The sequence below is a fragment of the Chamaea fasciata genome, unplaced genomic scaffold (assembly GCF_029207755.1).
Source record: "Chamaea fasciata isolate MVZ Bird 193981 ecotype frontalis unplaced genomic scaffold, bChaFas1.0.hap1 SCAF_6, whole genome shotgun sequence".
In the NCBI taxonomy this organism is placed as follows: Eukaryota; Metazoa; Chordata; class Aves; order Passeriformes; family Sylviidae; genus Chamaea; species Chamaea fasciata.
The window spans coordinates 61654957-61679330 of NW_027094091.1; the positions used below are offsets into that span (position 1 = coordinate 61654957).

At 39.5% G+C, this 24374-nt stretch overlaps 1 protein-coding gene across 3 annotated transcripts; it reads left to right on the forward strand.

Annotated features, from left to right (window-relative positions):
* MGARP (mitochondria localized glutamic acid rich protein) lies at nucleotides 1-24038 on the forward strand. 3 transcript variants are annotated; one of them, XM_066186636.1, is made up of 6 exons: nucleotides 1-125; nucleotides 1549-1652; nucleotides 2715-2817; nucleotides 7015-7296; nucleotides 20537-20585; nucleotides 22473-24038. In XM_066186636.1, exons 1-5 carry the CDS (start codon nucleotides 41-43, stop codon nucleotides 20581-20583), a joined length of 621 nt encoding a protein of 206 aa, XP_066042733.1. In that variant the 5' UTR covers nucleotides 1-40; the 3' UTR covers nucleotides 20584-20585; nucleotides 22473-24038. The 3 variants fall into 3 exon arrangements, with proteins under 3 accessions (XP_066042733.1, XP_066042734.1, XP_066042735.1); XM_066186637.1 differs by lacking the exon at nucleotides 22473-24038 and adding an exon at nucleotides 21111-21294; XM_066186638.1 differs by lacking the exons at nucleotides 20537-20585; nucleotides 22473-24038 and adding an exon at nucleotides 19672-20114.
* Nucleotides 24039-24374: the final 336 nt, after the last annotated feature.

Sequence of the window (24374 nt, forward strand, 5' to 3'; positions counted from 1 at the left end):
CAGCAGCCGGGAGTCGGCTCCGTTCTGCTCGTCCGCCAGCATGTCCCTGTGCCGGGCCGCCTCGCAGGCGCTGGCCTCCCGCCTGAGCAGGGCTCCGGCCGCCGCCGGCCGCCTCAAGCAGCGCGGTACGCGGGGCCGGGCAGAGATCCCGGGACGGCGTGAGGGGGCGCGGGCCGGGCGGCGGCGGCGGCGGCGGCGGAGGGGACGCGCCAAGGTCGCGGGCGGGGGCGAGACAGGTGCGGCGGGGGCGGGCGGGAGCTGGGCACGGCTGCTCGGCCATCCTGCGCTCCGGCACCGGCTGCTTCAGACCTCCGCCGCCCCCCGCCGGGCGGCCGAGCCGGCCCGGGACCCCCGACCCCCGCCCATGGCAACGCGGTGGGCGCTGCTGCCTTCCCTTCCGTGTAAAATAGCGGGCTCCGTATCCCCCGGGAGGGCTGCCGGCAGAGCCGGCGTGCCACAACCATCCGTGGCTTTTGGCGCATCAGGGGTTGTGTAACCAGTGGTAAAAAAAAAAATAAATCTGCCGGCCGTGTTGGGCGATGGCAGCTTGCAGACCACTGTCCTGCAATAGCTAGCAGCCCCGGGGGAGAGGGTTAAGGACACACTGCTGCTGAACGAAAATATAGATGTACGCAAATCCATTAGGATGCTCGGCCATGGGAGAGGAGACTGAGAAGTGTGTCATGAGACAGATGATGCTAAAGATAATCCGGCACACGATGGCAATGTTTTGACATTGTGATTATTTTTTTGCAGCTGTCAATTGTAATGCTCAGAGCCATTTTATTTTTCGTTTTCATATATTTTTATTTCATTTTTCACTTTTTCAATGAAACGTTTCTCATCTGTGATCAAGTCACAAAACTCAGCAGAAAGCTTTGTTGACCATGTTGAATTACATGTGTTTTTCATGGGTCTCTTTTTGAGATGGACAGATGAATCCAAGAGTGTAGTAAGAATCAATTTATAACAAATGAATGGGTAGCACTGCTGTTGGCCAATTCATGTGGTGAAGGGTATGTATCAAAGTGTCAGCAGTCTGAGAGTTAAAAAACATGAATTCAAACAAAAAAAGCTTTTTTAAAATTTCCCTGTTATGAACCTGAAGAAAGAATTCATTACTTCTGCTGATCATAAGGAATAAGGACAGATTAATTATTTTACCTACCTTTGTCAGGAACTATTTTACATTCCTTGGGGGTTTTTTTTTGTTTGTTTGTTTTTTGTTGGTTTTTTTTGTTTCTTTTTGTTTCTATTTTTTTTAAACATTCCTTAGTTTATATAGACTGTGTCTAGTACTTGGAAGCTGATGGCAGACACTGTAGTTCACAGAAAAACACCTCTTAGGAAGAGCTCAGCCATGGACCTTATTCATTTGAGCACCACACCCTATGTAACTCAGTCATAGGATACATCAATAAGCTGTACCTCTCTGTTTTATAACCGTCTGGAATAATTCTTTACCATAGAGAGTTCAGACTCCATCATTGTTTTTTGTGATCATGTTTTAGCAGCACTTCACATCATTTTACCTAATGGTTTTTATAGTGCCTCCTCGCCAGATGTCATCTGGGAGAGTTCCTGGCTCCTCGGGAGACAGCATGATCATCTATCTCCTTGCTGGTGTTGCTGCTTTTGGTGGTTTATTTTATGTAAGTGTTTGGGGATGGAGCAGTTTGTGCTTTCTGAGCTGGCAGGGTGTAAGGTGTGTTCTGGGTTAAAGAGTATGGTCAAGATGCAAAGCATCAATGAATGTAGATGTTGTGGCATTTAGCTAAGTGCAGCCTAACTTAGAAATCAGCTTAAGAGAATTTAGTGAAGCTGAAAGCCCTATTGCTTGCCTGTTTTACTGTTACTTTGATATGTATTGCAGGGTCATTCTTAGTGGAAAGCCTATTAAAACTATGTGAAATGAATGTGTCCAAAGATGGAGTAAGGCACCTGTCTCTAACCCCTTGCCTTGCCTTGTCAACCAGAAATTATAATTAGCAATATCAATTAGGCAGATGTGAAATAAGGGGTCTGAAGCTGCAAGCAGAAGATACGAACCTTGTTAGATTGAGCACAGAAAAAGAAGATAAGAATATTAATTACTTCAAGAAAGCATGTTAAAATTTTATAAGCATCTGCTTTTGTTAAGCTTTTCAGTAACCATTCTCTTCCCTGCTTCTAAATATATCTGATTCTGTGCTTCACATCCCTAAATTATCCATTTTATAGCTTACTTCTACCCCTCTTCCCCAAGATCTGACATAGTGACTAGCACACCCCAGAGAGGTACATATTTCCCTGTCCCACAGAGTAAACCTCATGAGTGGTAAGTAGCTATTTGTTCAAAAATATCAAGCATGTACGATTGCATTTCTGGGTGAATAACATATTCTCTTGCTGTCACGTTTTAACCACATTACAAAAATAATAATCTTTATGTAACTATCTTTTAAAACACTGTTTTTAATTCCTGGAACGCTGCAGCACTTCAAAAGCTGCCTGGTGTATTGTATTTGCTTTCTAACAATGGAGAAATATGAAATACGTAAATATATTAGTATAGCAGACTGTTAATTTTTTTTAACCTTGCTTAGGATAAATTGTATATGCATTTCAAGATGGGCAGTAGCACTTGCTTAAAGGCCCTTCTCTCCCTCTCCCCTCTTTGTGTTTGGTATATTTGTAGGGATGTAGCTGTAAATTCAGGTCTAATTCCCTTTCAGGCCTACAGAGTAGTCAGTTCATCCCGCAGCAAGTTTACTGAACATACAAATACTCTTCATGAGAGAGCTGAGGAGTGGAAAAGCAATCCTTGGTCAAGGAAGGGTGAGTTAAGCTCTTCTCTCTTGTTCCCTGGGTACATGAGGATTTGGAACAGATTTCTGGATTGTCTAAACAGGCTTTAGCACTGTCCAAGTTCTTGTCTGAACTGTGTGAGTGAGTGGGAGTGAAGACAAAGGTGGTTGTGCAGTGTTGTTCTGCTATAAAGCTGCTGCTGCTACTGCACAGATTTTGGTAGTGGCCTTAATGTTCAGGCAGTGAATCTGGTGTTTGATCCACCTGTGGAGTCTCTTTGGATGGAAAGAGTTGATGTGTGAATACTATTAATGGTATAATGGGTATATGATTTACTGGAAGCCTAATGAAACTTGACTGAACACGTAATGCTGTCAAAATCAGTTTTGTTCTTTTGTTTTCAGTGGGGGGGAGAAGATAATATCTTTTTCTCAGTCAACAGGTTGGCTTCAGGCCACATGCTATCAGGAAATACAGTTCAATAGGGAAAAAAAAGACCCTACATTTAAAAAAAAATGTTTTAACTTGGATCAATTTTTTTGTGCTACAACTTTGATTTTGTCTTTTCTAATTTGGGGTTAAATGAAATGCAGGCATTACCTAAATGTATAGCAAATCCTTCCTTAGCTCTTCATGCTTGAATAATTAGACCATGTTAGTTCAAATACTTGCAATGGAATGTTGTCCCTGTCTACATCAATTAGTGTTATGGCATTGATGTAAAAGGTAGAACTTTGGCAAGCATGGCCTTGCTAGGAAAAGCAATTAGGAAAATTTCTTCAGCAGTTATAAAATTTCTTTATATATTTTAATTTGGTTGTTATTTTAAAAATAAATAAAGTATTGAAGCCAGAGCACTTGAAGCTCTTCCTTTTTTTTTTTTTTTTCTTTTTTTTTTTTTTCTTTTTTTTTGATGTTGACGTCTAGGGAATTAATTTAATGTATTTGTATGCACACAAAGAATAGATTTGAATAAAATATCTTGAGTTTAGATTTTGTTTTCAGTGTGAGAACATGGTTTAAATTGTCTGTCTCCATAATTATTTCTTTAAAAATTGTTAGCCTCGAACTTCTACAAAATACGCTTTAGTTTCAGAACTTTAAAATTACAGATCTTACTTACAATTTCAAGTAGTCAAATACCTTAATTTCCAAAAAAAGAAAGCAGTTGAACACAGTATAGTTTTAAAACACAATTGTTTAAATAATTGTGGCTGGGAATTCAACCACAATTTGCAATCCTTCATTGTCCCTTAAATAAAAAATGTAACCAGGACCAAAGTAGATCTCTCCTAGGGACCTGCTCTCCTGCTGTTCAGGGGCGAAGTGAGGATTAACCTTGTTACATTCTGACTGCCATAGCTGGGAGATCAGGGAAGCATTAAGCAAACCTTCCGACATATTCCTAGTGATGTCAGTGTATTCCCTCTTTTCTCTTAAGGTACTGAGTTTTGGCCCTGGCCTACCCACACGCTGGAGTGAAATACCCACAGTACTGAGTGCTCAGCAGCTGATCTTGGGTCCTCTCCAGACATCCCATCATCTGCTGCTTTGTGCTGCTTAATGAGTCACATAAATGTCACAACCAGTGGCAGATGATTGCTGCTTCCCTTTTTATTGATAGTAAGAAGTCCAAAATGTTTCTAAGGCCACTCAGTGAATACAGTTGAAACTTGTTTCCTGTGTTATTTTCAGTATTTGGCTTCTGAATTAATGCTCAACCCAGAGATTTTAGTTGGACTTCTGAGCAGCTAATTCCAATTCACAGTACAAATCCACCGTTGAATCAGCTCCTTTTTAAAATCCTTCTTCATTCCCAGCTGTGTACACCCAAAAGAACAGAACATTAAGAATGAGCATCAGTTCTGTTCTTACTTTTCCTACAGAATCCTCTGTGTGCATTCTCAAAAGAATTAACACCCCTCTTCCTCCCCTTTTTCTCCCGTTCCCTGCATAATCATATTTTTGTGTTTATCTTGTCACAGTGCTAGCATAGTATTGCTTTTCCCAGAAGTGCCATTGCAATTTCTTTCCCTGTGCATTCTTTAGAGTCAGTCCTTACACATTTTCACAGTAAGCATTGCTGATAAGAGCAGTTAAAAATTCTGTTCTCAAAATGTTCTGATAATTTTTAAGGGGCACATTAAATCAAGCTGAAAATAAGCTCTAAAACAGAGCTGGTATCCATATGAAGTGATGGATAGAGTGCCAAGCAGCATGTTTATGGAGCATTTGCTGCCTATGGCAAAAGAACTTTATAGGTGGAAGAACTTAATACTGGGGAGCAGCTGATAAGAGATTCTTCTGGTAGGATTTTTGTGGTTTCTCATGTGGGGGAGAATTCTCCCCTTATGCCTGAACCCAAAATGCCTATTACAGAGAACAGTACATAGCGAACAAGTCTGTCCAAACAAGAGAAACAATCATTCTAGAGTTCTTTGTTTATTAGAGGGTTGAAATTATATTTAATGATATTTTGATTAATGCTAACAGACATTTAGAAAGAGATCTGATAGCAAACTTTCTGTGCCTCTTTTTAACTGAAAGCTACTCTCAAATAAGGGAGGGATATTAATAGTCCCTGGAAGAAGCCTAACTCAAAGTAGGAGTAGAAAATCTGGGACATCATTTGAGATGTAAAATGATGTTTGGCTTGCAGGATGTTCTACTTGCTTATTTAGTGAACACTGAGTTTTGTCTTCCATTTGTTGTTTGAGACCTTTAAGCTTGTTCCTGATTTCCTTCTTTTTAAGCTATGACTTTTCTTTTTAACTTGTCACAAGCTGATTCAATCTTTCTAATCTATACTCTGCTTTTACACTTTCCAGACTTTCTAATCTATATGCTTTTACACTTTCCAGACACAAGGGAAATCTCTTTCCAAACCTGAGGAAGTTAAATACAAACAAAGGACAGTCGTTCACCATTGAGTACATTGCAGCCTACCTTGGGATGACTTTTATACCTTCTCTTGTAAAACTCCATTCGTGTGAGACTTTAAAAGAGCTACCTATGTTTGCAAGGCCAAACCATATTGAGCTTATTACTGAATCTGCTTTGTAGAAGGCAGTTCTGAGGTGGAGAAGCTGGCTGTTCTGAATTAATGCACTCTATTTTTGACTATCCAATAAAGTGTACTGAATGCTGAGCTTGGCTGTTAGCCTGTTCTTTGTGTAGTGAATTTAATTTTGGTGTTTTTTCAGTGTTTTCTTAAAGGGACATGATCAGGTGGCATAATGCAAAATTTTGATTTTTACTGAGCAATGAATGGACTTGTCTTGAAACCTGAACACAAAAGGATAGGCTTTCACTGGCATAAGAAGACCAAGAAATAAAACTGATCTGTTTAGTTTTTAAGCAGATACAAAAGAATCAAACAAACTCTGACTATGTCTCTTTAAGCTCTTTTTTCTTTTTCAATTCTCACGTATTTTACACTGTATTACGAACTTTATTTCCAGTTCTATTTTTTCTCATGGTGAGTTGGTTCCAGTGGTGAACCTGTGATTAACAGTTGGTTTTTAACTTTTCCTTTGTGAACTTGATGTTAGTGCATGTTTGCATGGTGGTTGAGCATCTTTGTTGCTTTGTGCTGTTGACTTGTCTCAGCTGAATTTGAAGCGATGCATGACTGGGAAACACTGTTTTTCAGGTTCTAAGGAATTGGACACACAGTGCTGTAAACGAGTCTTTAAAAGAGAGTTGTGAGATGTAAAAAGAAAATAGTCAGTAGCGGTCATGTCTCATGTAAGAAAGTGAGCTCTGACCACTTAATATTAGCAAGTTATTTTCTTACTTATATAAGAGCAAATGTCTTATTCCCCATGTGGTAATCCCACAGAATCATGCTCCTTCTGGCACCCATGTGGGTACCATCACTGCCCTTCCAGCAGAGTGGTTTGAAGCAACACTTGGCAAGGTCCCTTGTTATCCTTCCCTGCACCCCCAACACTTGCTTTAAGCCACAGTTTCTTATCACACTGAAAGATGTTATGAAACTCAGTAATTAAGAATATGGTTTCCTCATCTTGTACACATAGTTTTTGATGCCACATTAGACAATATGAGGGATTAATTATTGATCCTTTTTTTTTTTTAGTTAATTCTGATCCCAAATCTTAGCTTCCCGCTTTAATTGAGGATGATGATAAAAAAAAAAAGTAGTTGGTGAAATTTTTGTTGCATGCATGCATTTTACTCTCTTTATTGTATTGAATAAATCCTTAGAAGGTGATGGAGAAGAGACGGATGAAGTCACTGGAGCAGAGAAGGCCAAGGAAGAGGCTGATGCAGCAGCCGCTGTTGAACCTGCAGCACAGGATGAGAGTGCTGGACCTACAGCACAGGATGAGACTTCTGGGGTATCCCCAGAAGCTGGAGGGGAGAACGACTTACTGGCCCCAGAGGTATCCCATGCTGTGGAGGAAGCACAGCAGGAAGCTGCCGCTAATTCAGAAGCTGCTGCCAATTTGGAACTTGCTGCTAATTCAGAAGCTGCTGCAGTTCAAGGTTAACTTATGAATGTGGTTTTGGAGTGTGTGTGTTGTGGGTTCTAAAGCTCTGCCTCTTACAGAACATTAAGAATGAGCATCGGTGTTCCTAAGGGCGTTTGTCCTGCAGTAAAAACTAATTCGGGCATTAACTTGACATATCCTGAGCATAAGGTAATTAAGTTTATTAAATCAGTGTCTCTGAAAGCATCCTGCCTCTGGCACCAGAGTTACTGTCTCAAACAAGTCAAATGCTTATTTTACTACCCCATCCTATTTCTTAAGATATTAAGTTGAGCATACAATGTGGTCAGCTAAGCAGTTGTTTCAGTGATCTAGTTCTCAAGGGTTTATTAAGGAATCTAAACACTTCAGTTCATTAGCCATTCCAGAGGTATTCACACTGAATAATTACATCTGTTCTCTCCATGTAACTTAAACAGGATCTTGCATAGCAAAGAAAATGCTGTCATGGTCTCAATTTTAAGGATATATTAGGCTAGATTTTCACAACACAACAATACACCAAATTGTTGTTAAACACTGAAATTGATAAGTGGCAAAACATTCAGTATTTTGAGTTGTCAGGGTGTTTGAATTATTTTATTTTATTGTGCTTTTTTAAAATTACAATAATACAAATGCAGAACTATCCATAAAATGCACAAGATACAGGATTATAATTTAATTTGGCAGTTTTTTAAGGATTTTTTTTTACCACTCATCTTGAAAGGATATGTCTAAAACACAGATCAAACTGAGATTAAAAGTATTTTGAGTGCTAATTTATGGGCATTTGTCATAGTACAGTCAAAGGTGTTGGCAAATTTGGAATTGTTTTCACTTTTTTCCTTGGTGACTCCAATGAGAAATGGATGAATCTTTATTGCCTTTTTAACAAAAAAACTTGAGAAATAGTGCAGCACTTCTAATTGCTCAGTTTTATGAAAGGTCTAGGTATGAATGCAATTTTAATTCAAATGTGAATAGTTCCTGTGCTTGGCTCTAAAACAATCTATTATAAATAACATTTTGAAGCAATACTTAGTCTGATCTGCTGTAATACAGTTTATAGAAAGTAGAAGTAAGTACCTTGGTAATGATTATTACTGCTTACATATAAAAATATTTATAAGGTAGTAGTTAAAATACCTGCAGCCCTAAAAATTTCCATTTCTATGGAATATTTAAACCACTTCATTGAGAAAAGTAGTCTTGTATGTTAAATCTGGTGAATTAGAGCCATTGAGAGATATGTTTGAAAATGTCTTGCAGTATTTCTTGCTCTACAGAGCAATTGCAAAATTTCACTTTCATTTCATAAGCACTTGCTTGTGTCTGGAAGTGGTTGTGTATTCCTTTAACAGTGCTTATCTATGAGTAACTGTTAATTTCTGGATAAGGTAAGATCTTCTGTATGGTAAATATTTCTGCCATTTTATTGAAGAAGCTCTTTTCTGAGAAAGGGAGGCTAGGATCTTCCCTGAGAAACACGGTGCATACATTGATTAAATATTAAGAAGAAATGCTTTCCTGTGAGGGTGGGAAGCCATTGAAACAGTTTCCCAGAGCAGCTGTGGATACTCCATTCCTGGAATTGTTCAAGGCCAGGTTGCTTGGGGTTCTGAACAATCTGGTCTAGTGGACGTGTCCCTCCCCATGGCAGGGGATTGGAACAAGATAGTCTTTAAGGTCCATCCCAACCAATCATTCTCTGATGATCCTGTGATTAAGTCTGAGGATCTCACTCTGGACATGTTGATGTTATGCACTTAATGATCACTATTTGATAAGAAATATGGCTTAGAACTGTTAGTTCTTGCTGGTGTTATCTAGAAGTGGAGGAGCTCTTTAGAAATTTCTGATTTCTAAGATCTAGTATCTCTGACAACATACTTACTGAAGAAAACAGCACAAGAACCAGACTCAAAGTTGTAAGGGGGTCTAAGGGTCATCCCAGGTGTCCTCTACCAAACCTTGCTGCAGTGGTTATACTTGGCTGGGTGGTAAAGCTAGCAGAAGCAAACCTTTGGGATGTAAAATTGTCGAGAAATTGAATGAAGGGAGTGTTCTCCTTGCCTGGTCTCTTGGGTGTTCCTGGGATGTTATAGCTTGCCCCTGAGCAGAGCTGTCCTGTGCCACTGGTCCCCAGTGCAGATTGCTGTGAACAGCTGCTGGTGACAGGTGTGCCCAAGGTGGGGAACCCTGGGGACATCACCATGGTTCACATGAGGTTACACCCCGTGTAACTAAGGTCCTGGCCTGGCAGGCTGGACAGGCTCCTGCTCCTTAGCATTCCCTGCTGCCTTGTCCAGCTCTCCTCATCCTGGGCCTGCCTGCAGAAGAACAGCACGGCCCCCAGAGCAGTTCTTCCCAGCTCCTGACTGCAGGAAGGAAGGCCACCAGCTGGACCTAGTCTGACACACAGGCCTAGACCAGCATCCCTTTCCTCTAAGCTATATAAAAACTAGTTCCTACTGGCATCATGCACACAAGAAGATGGGGGTTTGTTTCAAAAGTTCTCTGCTCTCTCTGTACCATTTTGTTCAGTGACTACTTGCAGCCAACAGCTATTGTGTTTAAAAAAATTCTAATTAAAATTCTTCTGGATATAACTTGCAGTTTTGGATTTAACCACCTTTATCATTCATGTTATCTCCATTTAGAGGAAAAAAATAGCATAGCTCCACTTTTACTGAGGTAGAGAAAGATTTTTCTTTCAGAACTTTGGAAAAAAAGTATGTATTTAAGTAGCTTTTACTAGTTTTGTTGGCAACGTGGTGTTACTTCTGCAGATGAAGGTGTAAGTATTTTTATTGTTACCAGTGAACCTCTGCTTTTTTCAAATGCCATTGTTTCTTTTAATCTGTAAGGCTTTCTCTAACGTTTGGAAGTGCAATCTATGAAGGGATGCTTGTCTCCAGCTCCTGTATACAGATAATATAACTTATGATTATACATAGATGACCCCCCCCCCAAACAAAAACAGATATCAAACAAAAAAACAAACAACTCAGCCCTGGAGGTGGATGCTTAATACTTAATCAGGCTAAGCAATTTGCAATCCATTGCTGGTATCTGGAATTCTGTGAAATACTGTTACCAAAATAAGTACTGAACGATGTTACTCTGTTTCCAAGCTTTTAACTTCCTCTAAGTTCTAATTTTCTCTACCTTTTTATTGCTTGAGCTGTCGCTCTTGGTTACTGCCTGATGCTGGTTAAATTCTTGTTGTTCTCTTCCTAGTGTACTCTGTGTCTGGGACCATAAATTAAGTGTTTCTTCAGACAAAGCAAATGCTGTAAAATTCACAGATTGGCAACTGCTATTTGGATTAGGCAAGGTTGTAGCATCTGTGACTTCTGGTGTTTGGGTTGCCACCATAAACTATTCTCCAACTCTGGTACTGAGGCTTGAGGTTTTGGCCTTATCAACTGAAAGAAGAGAAGCAATTAGCCCCAAACTGTGCTTTTCCAGGCTTCTTCCTGACTTCTCTAGGTTTTTTTTCTAATTTTGAAAGTATTGAAGGGCATGGTCTCTTCTCTGTTTGCTATTTCCAAGGCCATTTGAGTCAGTGACAGGGTTTGGGGAGGATTAGTGTGTGAATGTGCCAGTGTTTTCCATGCTAAGCTTCAAATACACTACAATGCCAGTTGTCTGCAGCCTAGAGAAACAAATGGAGGCTGCTCTGGACAGGAGTTGCTGCTTTCGGGACAGGACTTTTGCTGACCCCATCATCCAGTGATGCCAAGCAGACAAAAGCACCCGATAGAATCAGTGCACGCTGGCTTGGTTTGGTGAGTTACCAAATTCTGGGTGGGCTGACTCTGTTAGTACTTAGAAAATTACTGAAGAGTCCTCAGGGTGATTTCCAATTGCTCACACTTATTCAGAGGCTTTCAGAATGACGTTGCTCAGTGGAACAGACACATCCTTCTAGGCATCTATTTGTGTGAGATGGAAGAATGAGGACTTTTTCCTCTTTACTGATTATGATAGATTGACCTAGCTAAATTAGGCCCTAAGTTGTACTACATAAATATTACCCTATGGGGGAAGTATCTGTATCTGGAACTTCTGTTGGGCATTTCTGTTTCACATTTATCACCTTCTTTTATCTGTCTCTTGGTCTGCTGCACTTTTCTTGTATCTCTCTGATATACTGGCCACTAGTCTCTTCTTCTTTTTCTTCTTCTTTCAGTTTTTCCTTCATAAAAGTGAGTTTTAGATGAGTCATCATAGCATGACTGGAAAATCTCTGTTGGAAGAAAGTGAACAATATTTAGAAAAAAAAATCTGTAGTTGTGAGCATTTGAAGACCCCAGTTGATACATGGAGAGACTGTTCAGTTTTGATCAGCTTTGCCAAAAAGAGAATTTTACAGCATGCATTGGGCTGAAGGAGTAAGATTTTGGCAAAACGGAAAAAACCCCTAGATGTTCCCAGCTAAGAGTGCAAACAAATAAGTGGGGGAGAACTGCCTTGAAGAACTGTCTTCCTATTTGTCTATTCTAGAACAAGGGGGCAAGTAGCTTCTCAAAAAAATACTAAAGCTGGTAGGACATACAGTGAATAACAATGCCTAAATGAATGTCACTATTAAGGAGAAAACAGATGTACTGCTTTTACTGGTAGTAATAGCTCATTATCAAGACTTAAGAAGAACCTTTAAGTAACTGTATGTATTTAAATTGGAAAGCAACAATTCACTTTGGACAACAAAATCTGTTAGCATTTTACTGTATATACTATTACCTGTGTTTGCAATTTTCCTGTAAACACAACAACCACAGGAATACTGTTAGTCTTCTACTTTGGAGAAAAGATGGCAACAGGCACCCCGTGCTGTTTTCCTGTGGTGGCAGTTCAAACCAGAATGGGAATGATGGGGATTTTGATGTTAATTTTTGGGCAACGTTTCTTATAGCAGAGAAAAACATCCTTTTCAAACAACAACTTTGCTCTTTTAAAAACCGTGTAAATGGATAAAACTTGGTGCATTACTTTTTTATGAGGAATGTTAAAGAAAATGTCTTAATTAGAAGTTTTTTTAGAACTCCTGAAGGATTTAATACATCAAATTATTAGGGTGTTTTCATACACATGGTTTATATTATCTTGTGCTAGTTTTCCTTGTGATCCATTCCAACAGTAGCTAAAGACTGTTCTATGTTTAAAACAAACAAACAAACAAACAAACAAACAAACAAACAAGGTGAGTTGCTTCTCACTGCTACAATTCCGTGCCACAGAACATAAAACAGTATTCTTGAAGTTTTATGAGGTATTATAAACTGTTCAGGATTAATGTGACATGCCCTGTTATGCTTTTATTGTGACCATTATAGGCATCTCTGAATCTTTTTTAAATCGTTGTTTGTAGAATAAACTCTCGTCAAGGGAGTCTTCTGGTCATTAGTATGAACTAATGAGGCTTTTCTTGGAAACTGGTGACCTACATCAGGCACAAACAACCTGTGATGTGCTCGGCTGACTGAACATGTTTCTCTTTCTGCGTGGAGTGAAGAGAACTTTTATTCTTAATAATGCACTTCATACTGCCATGGTTTAGGCTCTCCTCATGGATTTTTATCTGGATTGCTTGTGGATGGTTGGCAAAAAGGATAAGGTGTCATATTTGTATAGTGGAAGATTTATTAGAAATCCCAGCTTTCCTTTTTTCATCAAAGACCTTGGGCTCTGAGCCTTTGGTTTGTGTTCATCCTGTGGAATAGCTGGAATGCCAGAGGGACAAAACTCCTGATGCCCATGGGCTCTGGTGAGGGAGGGCTGAGGTTGAGGCTGCCTTCCTGTTGTGTCCCAGTAAACAGCACGATCAGGCCAGGGCAGTTCCACAAACAATTCATCAGTTTCCCCACTAGTTCCTATCCTGTGCATTCACAGATAGGAACGATCAGAGTGAAAAATGATCCGTGCTTTTCTAAGTAATTGTTATTTCCTTGACTCTGTTTGGAACTAAAAAGTTCATTTTTTCCTGTGTGGAGCTGAAGTGCTGATTTCACAGTGTTGTAGAGAGGCATTAGTCTGGGCATTAGTCTGTGGTCAACCAACTGGTATCTTTTTTCCTTTAAAGCCCAGTGTTGAGGTGTTAAGTGTTTTTCCTTTCCAAGCAGTAGGTTGGGTGACTTGCTCTAGCTGGTTGGAATCCTAGATGTTCACTGAATAAAATGCCAGAGAGAGTAGAGAGAGAGAGAGAGAGAGCATTTCAGATGGTCCTGAGTGACATTCCTGGTGATGGGCTGTTCCTGGTGGGTATCTGCAAGCCCTCCATGCTGACCTTCCTGGTCAATGGCACCTGAAGCACTTGGTCATGTTACAGGGACAGCTGCAGAGCTTTGCCTGTTTTGTCCCAAACTGCCTCAGTGATTATTTCCCTCTGTTCCTACTGATGTGGTTTGAGCCCCCATGAACAGAGGGAGGAGGTGTGAAACCCAAGCCAGCCATGCCTGGGGTGACAGGTGGCTTCAGGTGAAAGCATGGAAGGGGATCTTAGGTGTCATCACCACCTCAGGATTTGGAACAATTTCCCTTTCCATTTTCCCTAAGGCTGATGGAACCAAAAGATCTGAAGGTGCTCTTAAAGGGAATCAGTTTCTTGCTGCTACTGCTACCTCCTCCCCTGGATTAGATCTGAGTGAGCCAAGTGCCCCTGATTTTTGTGCTCTATTTTGCAGGTTTTCTCAGAAAAATTCTTGAATTACTTTCTAAATGTGACAGAATTCGACTTTTTAAATGTCAATTCTACTCCACTGCCAGTTTTCCATTAGAAGGTCGTTAAACTATGAAAAGAAACAGGGAAAATTTTGCTCTGCTTATCTTAACATTTCAGGGGACGTCCTGAGACCTTCAATGGACCTGACTGAGGAAGCTTTCTGTAAACAAAAACATCACATTCTAATGTAAGATGGTCTCTAAAAGACTGTAAATAAAATGCTGTTTCTAATTTCACAATTAAATTTGACCTCCCCCCTCTTCTCTGCCTTTGGAATTAGTTTGACACTGGTTATGTTATAGGCAGCTTGAAATATCAAAGCCTTGTTTTGTACTCCAGCTTTGGTTTGTGTGCTCCGGGGGGATTCCATTTGTATGATGCTGGCTAACTTGTATTATTTTAGCTTTATAAAACCAAATTCTTCTGCAAAGAATATTTTTAAAGTAATTGAACCTGGTGTTTGGCATTACAGATACCAGCCTCATCTTGACTGCCTAGAAAAAAAAATCATCATGTGAAGGATACTGCTTTAAGTAAAGTGATTCACTCAACAACGTGTATTTTTAAATATCTTTTAAAATTGCAGGATACCAGTGCCTGTTTAAATTTTTTTGTTGTTGTTTCTAACTGGAAAGATCACTTCTAAAGGAATCAAAGAATTAGGATTAGAATCAAAATATGTTAGTTTTAAATGTATTGGTAATGAAATGCAAAACTGAGGGAAGAAATACAGGCTGTACTCCTGAGCAGGCTGGGGTTATCTTGTATGGTCTTGTTATAAAACGTCTGGCCTGCTGGAAGGAATCCCCACCTCTCCCCAGGCAAGGAAAAGACTGACTATAGCTTTCATTTTAAAATCTGGAACAGCTGTCTTCTTCATCTCTATTGCAAATAAGGAAAACATACTTAGAAAAACACTTAAAAACACAAGGTGTAAGCTTAAAATCCAGTAAGATTAAAAAATATAATATACAAATTAGTTTATACCTCTTCCACCTCCTTGCTTCAAGTTCATCTTATAGCATGTTTTCTACTAGTTGGTAGGACATGACTGCCAGTGTGAGCTGGCCAAATTTTGCACTAGAGTTTTACATCCCAGACAAAAATCCAGGCTGATTCTGCATAAAAACTGCCCCAGGAAAGCTGGAAATCTTGTTTTAAAAGCTTGAAGGCTTTGGGGCTATGCAAGCAGTAGGATCTGGGTTCTGAAAGTCAATGCACATGCATGAGGTTTCCTGTATTATTAGCAGGAGAAAGTCAATCTGGGTGTGTTATTTTTTTATTATCAGCTGCAGCAAAGATGAGTCAGTCACACAGGGCACACAAGTCCCTGCTTATCTTGCCACTCTGTTCTGCTGGGGGAATGCTGAGCTCACAAATATTCACACCATTCAAGCTGACCATCATGAGCATGCAGAATCACCCTGTATTTGGACTGTTTGCTACTGTAAGTGCACAGAAGTGTATAGTTCTGCCCTCACTCTCAGGGCTGCAAGGTCAGCACTTGAAAAAATCGTCTTTAAAGACTGCAGGAATTACTGCTTTACATAGGAAGCAGTTTTTGATGAGCTTTTTTTTACTGAAATGATAGGGATGATTTCCTAAAAATTATATTTCTAGGTGAAATGTTGGATATTGTGCTAATAAGCTATTGGAGCCTCCTAAATCTGCTGCCTTATTTAAAAAAAAAAAAAAAAGCAGCAAACACAAGCTTTCAAAACAAATCCACTATTTTCTTTTGTCTGTAAAATCAATTTCCTTTTCTGTATTTATTCAACTCAAGCCAGATGTGTTTCCACAACAGAAATGGTTTGGTATTGCATTAGGTGCATGTGTAATGTTGCCCAGTCGTGTTCTGTTCCTGCAAGTGCAGTTTGGGAGGAGGCATTAATTTCTTCTCCAAATGGTTATCTCCTAAAGCAGAGGAGCTAAGGAAAGCCTGGAGCTATCCTGGGCAGGAGCAGGAAGTGTTTTGGTTGGGATTCCCTGTTGCACGTCAGCAGTGGATATTGCACAGATGTTACACACTGAGGGTTGTGTAGGGGATGTATTTTGTGCCTCTAACTAACCTTGGGGATGCTTGCCCTCAAAATCCCTGCTATGTCCAAATCCTTCTGAGTGCTTTGGCAACAGCTGTTGATGCAATATGCAAAGCCCCTTGGCTACAGTTAGTAAATGTGATTAGTTTGATTCCTCTGAAGCTTGAAGTTCTTTTATAGTGTCCTTTGTTGAAATCACAGGAAAGTTAAGCTCCTAATTCAGACCTGTAAGTGCTATGGTGTATATACATGCCTGGCAAAATTGAAGGAAGCTGTGGCCAGCAATACTGGGATTCAGCTACTTATTCCAGGAGGAAACTGAAAATTGACAAATAACCAGTGAAAAAGCTTAAGAAAAAATATCAACTTTTCAGAAAAAAACCCACAAAAAACCCCCCCAGGTAATAATATACACAGAGGCTGAGATTTTTGCCACCAATATAATACCTTGTATGACACTGTGAAGTATACTTTCTGTATACTGTAGAGTATTATTCTGTATATTCTGTAGAATAATATATCCAACTAGGATGGGGGGAAGCACAACACACCAAATGAAGCAGGAAAATTATGAAGCCATTTAATTCCAGTGCTTTTGATGAAAGATATGTGTGTGCAGGGGGAAGTTTCCCCCAGAGATTATTTAATTCCTCCAGAGAATTAAGAAAGAGCCCAATGAACCCCACTTTTGTGGATATGAAGGGAAGCTAAGTAATTTTTGGCAGGCTTTAAATTGTATGGGTCGGGATGGAATTATCACTTGACTGAGATCCATTTGGCAGGAATGCTGCAAGTGGGTGTTTCGGTAAAGATGTTAAGGAGCTGGAGTGGTATTGTTCTATGGGGATAATAAAGCAGCTGGGCATTCAGTGGAAAGCATAATATTAAATACCATGTGTCCTCATTGCAGAGAAGCATTTGTACAATTCAGATTATTTTGTTCAGTGACAGCCTGTAGAAGTTGTAAGAAATCTGTCATAAATAGACAAAATGGATCATAATCATCACTGCATGAAGAAATGCAGGGACTTCAGGTTTTCAAACTAATCATCATTCAGGAAAAAACACAGAACCAGTGAAGATACTGTAACCCCTCTACAACTATTTTGAAAAAATAAAGAAGCGCAATATTTTAAGCTAACTAACTAATTAACAAAAGTTAGGGGTGATTTCAGTTACATCCATTATTTGCTGCCAAGTTAATGACAGGCTTATTAACAACTTTGCAATAGTTGAACAGAGAAAATCCTTCATCCAAGGATTATGGAAAATGAGTCACCATTGTACCAGGCAGAGATTAAAATATCTTGTATAAAATAGGGTGTTACTGCAGGATTTTACATGGGACAACTGCAAGAGATTAAACTGGATTCACAAAATATGAAGTGCATGCAGATTAAAAAAAGAAAAAAAGAGAGAGGGTGTGAATAGCACTGGGGTTAAATTTAACATCCAGGGAAACACAAAGGAGAAATGCCTAAACTTTGTAAGGCTTTGTGCTGCCAGCTGATCAGTAGGGGAGGATGTGAGGGACTCAGGCAAGTATGCCTGATGTTCCTCTTGCAGGAGGATCCACATGACAGTCCCCAACCTAAGACAGGCAGGGGGTTCATACTCATCTTGCCAGGGCATCATTCATCTGGCCTTGCCCTTGGATCCCAGCAATTCCCTTGGACAGAGAAAAATGTGTTGGCCTTTTGAATGGAATACGGAGCATTTGTTCAAGACAAACCACCAAAAAATAGACTGAGATTTGTTTTGGTGTCAAATGAATGCTCAGGGTAGCCATCAGGAGGTTGGAGACTGTTACCTAATTTCATGGTGTCCTAAAAACCAGAAGACACTTGGACAATATGCAATATGACAAATAACAATGCCAAGATGATCTTCATTAGACTTTGCTAGAGATAAGGCCTGAAGGACAGCGACAATGTGCAAGCTGCCATGAGCTATGTACATTGGGACCACCAGCTACTGTCACGTTTCTCTTCCCCAAAAGACCTGTGGCACCAGGAAGGGGGCTCCTACAGAACTCCAGCCACATGTGCTCACGGAATGGATAGGAAAGCTACTTGAATACAAGCACCAGCTGAAGATTTGTGCCCTAACCAAGGGCAATTTGTGTATAAACATACCACACCCATTCTACAGACACAGGTTTTCAAAAGGCAATGCCTGCCACAAGACCCTTGGTATTTTAGGCAGTGACAGCTACTCCACAAAGATATGGGTTAACACCTTGGGAGGATTTCTGATAGCCATAAAGAATAATTCAGACCAGAGATATTTTTTTCAGTACAAGTCGTTAATGTTTGGTTTCAAGGCAGGTATTCACATAGATGACAAATAAACACAATTCCCATCCAAAGGAAAAGAGGTTTTGTTAAAAAGCAGAAAAGACCACGTTCCTCCCTCTAGTTGCCTCCCTCTAGTTCCCTCCCTCTAGATCTACTCTTCTTACTGCTAAAGAAATTAAAACACTCACATGAAAAAAAAAGTTAAATACTATCAGCCAGAGAGAGAATTTTTGGTAATATAAGTTGAATGTTTGATGTTACAAACTGAAACCCAGCAGCTTGTTACCATAGCAAATATATGGCATTACATCAAGTATTGCTTGTTGTAAAATATCCAAAGTTCCAAATTTCAAATGTACTATTGCATAGCTCTTCCCTATAAAGGCAAAAGTGCCAATTCCTAAGCATTTATTTTTCTGTTGCTTCTTCAAAACCCAGAAAGCATTCTGAAAAGTAAATAACTGATGTTCAGAATGTGCTATATTTAACTAGCTGCAAGGTGAAATTTGGGGAAAGGTATGGGATGCTAGCTCTATAAAACTCCTATTTGGTGCATTTACTGACCTCCTAAAGAAGCTGTTTACTTAGCTGTGTTTAATATCCATGTAGCTTAGTATAAGATGAAACAAGAAAGTCAGGGACAAACCTCCTACTGAGCAGTTAAGGAGTGTGATGATGGAGACCTCTGACAGGAAGGTTAGAAGAACAGGGTAAGAGAGAATTTACCCAAGTAGAATTTAACATGCAGCTTATGGGCGATGTGTTCAGTCTTCCTGCAGAGTGAATAGAGACTGCCTATTACTAAATATTACCTACTACAGGCTTTTTATAGAGGCAGATAGCTTTATGCTTAAAGGAGTATTGAAAAATGGCTAGTTGGCAATCATGGAATTGCAGCCTGAATCTTCAGCCTGATGCTAGATTGTTTTTACATTAAAACTACCCAGGGTGTCTTTCCAAGGTTATGTGGAGTGCAGATGTAATGTCCCATGAATTTGACAGAAATCAGAAAACAACGCAACAGTATCTAGAAGAGATAATATATACATTAGAGAATATTTGCCTATATCTAAATACATTAAAATAGATACAGTTGCTAAGTTTCTGCTCCAGGATTGGGAAAAGGCAGATTTTCCCTGGAATTCCATTTGCAAAGTTTTATTTGCATGATAAAATTTAATCATCTGATAGATTCTTTTGTCTTCAGCTTCTTCAAGCATATGTGTTGGGCAGGTACTTCATGCTTTGTGAGCCTTGATTGTTCACCCTCATTTATGATGGTGAATGGAAAGAGAAGAAAATTACCTTTCTAATTTGATTCACAGAAACTGTGAGTAAAGTCTTGGATGTTGCAGCTTCTTCTGCCCATGAGGAAAACTTGGACAGTGACAAAAAAGGAATAGCCTCAGCTGCTCAAGAGATTTCTGACACAAAGAGCCAGGATGCTGATGCTGAGGAGTTGTGGCAAACTTCAGAGGGTGCAGGAGTCCAGCTGGGTCTGAAATGTTTGTGTCTGTAAAGTGCTGGTGGTGGTGTGCACTGAACCAGCTGCGGGAGCATGCACAACTCAAGTGATGCAGTGTGGCTGCCCATGGTGGCTGTGTTTAGCATCACAGTGTTAGCAGAAAAATCTCATTTTGAAATTATGTGCAGTGCAGTATAAGAAGTTGCTAAATTTGATCGTGGCAGTGTGGTGAGCTCAGTGCCTTGCTCAGTAAGTGGCTGGATGTGAACTTCATTAAGAACAAGAAATTCTCCTTGTGCTGCATATAACACATTTTTTCAACATCTGTCTTGATTTGAAAGACGGAATTTTCTTAAATTGCATTGGTGTAAAGAAAAATACAGCACATGTGGTATGAATAAAGCTTGCAGTGCTTTGATGCAACTATAAACAATCTCATATTGCTATTGAAGTTGAATGATGTAACTGAATGCAAAGAAAAATGTGTGTTAAAATCATCACCGTGGGGATTTTAAGCAGGAGTTTAGAAGCTTGGCCACTAAACTCTTTTAAAATTAGAATTAAAAAGCTGAAAGGAAAAATGCCTGCATACCTAATACAGCTTTTTGAATTCTATCCCTTTAGTCCAAGGGTTCTTTGGACTAAGGGAAACAACTTATTTGACTATTTGTCATTGAATAAATAATTTCCAGTGTTTCTCATTGGTGTTTTGTCTCCATTTTCAGTTTCTGAGGAGGAGAAGGCAGCTGAAGAAGTTGCTAAAGAGCCCTAAAGGTACACAGTACAGTTGCAGCATGTGGTTTTCTGCTCTTCACCTATCTTTTGTTCTCAGTTAGTGCCAATTGCAGCATGTGGTAAGTGCACATGCACTGTTATGGTGAATTTGTATTTCTGCTCTCAACAAAAAAGAACTTTATTGAAGTATTTCTGATTTTTTGGGAACTACTGCCAGCATCTTTTAGAAGTTTGGGAGCAAATCCTGTATCAATTGTCATGCTGTGTACTTATAGCTTTATCTTAGTCCCATGCAAACTGGATAAAGACCTGAGAGTTGGAGCTTTCTTCCAGGCAATAAATGTTCTTTGGATATTTGGTTTAAATTATATATGGCTGCTGGACTTCTGGATTATTGTTCTATACAATAAAGCAATAGCCCTCTGGACTGTTTTATTTTAAATAATTTCTTTTCATTATTAGTCTCTCTGCACTTTCAATTTGTGCGAATGAGAAATACTGAATATAATACTCTTTCTAGTTTGCTAGTGTCTTTCTCATGTGGCTTTATTTTTTTATTGTCAGAAAAGTTGCAGACGTGTGTCTCTCAAGGTTTTAATTTTTGCTCAAATTGAAAGCTAAGGTTACCTGAGGGTACCACATCAGAAAACCAAATAACCAAGAAATTCTCTCTGCTCTGGAACACATAAATGCTGTGGTACAGAGAAGGCAAGTGAGTTAGGAATCTTTTTTTTTCCCCTTGTAAACATCTGACAACCCTACAAATTGTTGCTATTCCAGATTTTGATTTAGACAACAAATACCCTCTACAGCCAATTAATGAAGGCAGAGATGGTAACTGAAAAGGGTGGGGGTGGCAGGGAAGGCAAGCTGTAGGAAATACCTTTGATGTAAAATATTGAAAATAGATGAAAAAATACATTAATCTACTAGTGTACAGGTCCACTCAATTCTGCTTAAACTGCTTGGACTCTTTCTGAAAAAAAAAAAAAAAAAAGAATCCCCTTTTTATGAATACAACAACACAAGTTTACAGAAGGGCCTCTTATTGAATTTCAATCTGATCTTGTTGGCCAGAGGAAAAAGATTTATGAAATATTTTACTACTTGGTGCTGGAAGATTACGGGCTGTCATTTGACCAATTTACAAGTCTTGAACCACATTGTATTCCCAGTCAGGAAAGAATTCTTTTTTTTTTTTTTTTTTTTTTTTTTTTTTTTTTTTTTTCCTTGGTGTTTTGATTGTAAACACTTTGGAGTATGAAGTTTAACTTTGACTTTGCATTAAAACACATTATACTTTTTAAGGAATTCAAGGCAAAGGAAATGAAATTAAAAGAATGTTGATATGAGAATCAAATCAGTATCTAGTTAACTAGATAAAAAAAAAATTTAAAAATTACCGATTATTTGGTGAAAGGATAGAGGAAATGGTAATGGATTAAATCCTCATATAAAGCCCTAAGTTGATGCTCAGAGCATGCCTGAGTAAAGATCTTCAGCCATTCTACTGAATGTGGCTATTAGGCCCAAACTGATGCTGCCATGGAACTACTTGTATCAGTAATCTCAGCAAAAACAATTGGTTTACCTTGTGCTTAAAGTTAAGCATGTAACTATTTGTACTAGGAAGTCCAGCATGCAGGGGAATTCACCTATGCCAGAGCAATGTGGATGAACATGAGGGATTCCTTGAAACTGGGCTTTGGTGATGGCAACAGAGCAGGTTTCCATCAGCCATCAGATAAGCATGATTTACACATCAGTGCTGTGTATACCCTGTAATTCACTTAACTGGTAACCTGCAGTCAAATTTACAGTGTGCTTTGAATGTTTGCAAAGAAAAAGACCTGCTCAGTTGTGTCTGTTCCTAAACATCATTTTTTGTTGCTTCCTCTAAATCAGATTCTTTTTTCTTTTTCCCAGCAAGCAGCGTGGATGCCTTTGTAAAGTTTAATGCAAACATCTGTGGCAATCAAACCAGCTGATTCCTGTGTGAAACCTCGTACTCTTCCTTGAAGACATAAAAGAAACCGTGCAGTTTGTCCTACCACACACTGGTTATTACGGCCAGCATCCAGTGCTGCGAGAGATGATTTACTTTACCTAGAGAAACGCTTCTGTGACTGACATCTCTGCTGTAGAAAGTAGCATCCAGCCAAGCCACTCAGCATGTCCTAAACATATGTGCTAAGAGAAGCAGTAGATTTAACTAAACCATGCCAGATGAACTCCTTCTATGTCTTTGCTGTCTTGATAGGTACATTGATTTCTTACTTTTGCTCCAAACTGTTGTGCATAGTTACACCTTTGTAACATTCCATGGTAAAATGTAAGCAAAACGTTTTAAAATCAAGTCAAAAATATCATAGAAGTACCTGTTAGCATCTTTAAATTGTATCACAGGGAAAGTAACAACGTGTTTGCTCCTGAGTTTGTATTTGTGATTGTAAGCATAGGACATCTGGCTGCACATGATCTAACCTTCTCCCTGCATAAACGTTTCAGATGCTACCATTCCTTGCACAATAACATCCAGGAGTAAACATTTTAAGGCTCCTGCTGCAGGAAGAAAACCTGTTTGGTGGTAGTAGCAATAGGGACTTTTATAGCATGACAAAATAGCATTGGTTGGTGGTGTCACCATGTATCAAAGTGGTGGCTCCTGCCTTTTGGGTGTGCTGGGCTCTGCTCCTCCCAAATCTCTTTCAGCTTGCTGTGGTCTCTCTGTGTTGCTCTGTCTTGGCAGTGGCGTGTAGTGGTAATGTAACAGCACAAAGGTTTGGTACAAACCTTCAGACTGGTACAAATCACAAGCCTTTTAAGCCATGGCAAAGCCTGTCTCTAAGATCTTGCACACAGAGAGCAAAATCCCTGTGAAGGGCTATGGAACAGGTGTTCAAATGGACAGGAATTCTTAGGGACTAAGAAAGAACCAAACAACTAAATAACCTTGTTTTTTCAGCATTAGCTTCATAAAAAATACATTTATTATGAATAAATACGTGTTTGTATGCCACTGTGCTCCCAACCCTCCAGTGTGCTACGTGCACGAGCGTGCATCTAAGACAAAATACTGAAACCCCACTGCAGCCATCACAGAACTGAGATTATTCTAAACCAGAGCCAAATAAGGTATATTATGTACTGTTTATATAGAAAGTGTGTTCCACAAGGTGTCTCTGACTCTTTTCAAGCAGAAGTTTGGAAAATGTTGAAAGGGAAATGACAGCAATATGACATTCCTCCCCACAGCACAAAGCAACACGTGCTCCTTCCCCCTCCCCCAGACAGAAACTTATAATAGTGTTCCAACAAAAATATAGCCTCTTGCTCCTGGACCTACTTAGGAATAACTGGAATAATGCAGAGGCAAAAGCAGGCTCCTGAGCCCCAAGAAGACAAACCATAGCCTTCTGCTTAAAGGATAAAGCCTCTGTGATAAAAGCAATTTTTGTAGACAAAGCTACTGGAATAAAGATCTTAGACTGATATTGTGGATAAGAGTCTATATTTATTTATCTTGTAGATTAAACATGCTATGATGGATGTATGCACTTGAATGTTCTATTTCTTCATTCTCACTAACTCCAAGTAAAAGAAGGTATTTTAACTGCATCCAACAGTAGGGTTTCTGAAATGGTAGGCTTTTCTGAATGGCTCTTTATCCCTGGAACCGCTCTGGGACATGGCAAAATATGTTATCCCTCTGGAACAGCTGCCTGAATGACTGAATCACAAACTGTGGTTTCCAAAGCTTTTCATCCTTTCAGCTTCAAAAAAATGTCAGAGTCCCAAAACAGCCTGTACATGTGCTTTATGCCAGAG

What these genes read in the sequence shown, in the direction of transcription:
- MGARP (XM_066186638.1), top strand. Translation starts at nt 41, where the DNA reads ATGTCCCTGTGCCGGGCCGCCTCGCAGGCGCTGGCCTCCCGCCTGAGC. An exon ending in CTTTTGGTGGTTTATTTTAT is followed by an intron (nt 1,653 to 2,714) that starts GTAAGTGTTTGG and finishes ATTCCCTTTCAG; the next exon opens with GCCTACAGAGTAGTCAGTTC. An exon ending in CAATCCTTGGTCAAGGAAGG is followed by an intron (nt 2,818 to 7,014) that starts GTGAGTTAAGCT and finishes ATAAATCCTTAG; the next exon opens with AAGGTGATGGAGAAGAGACG.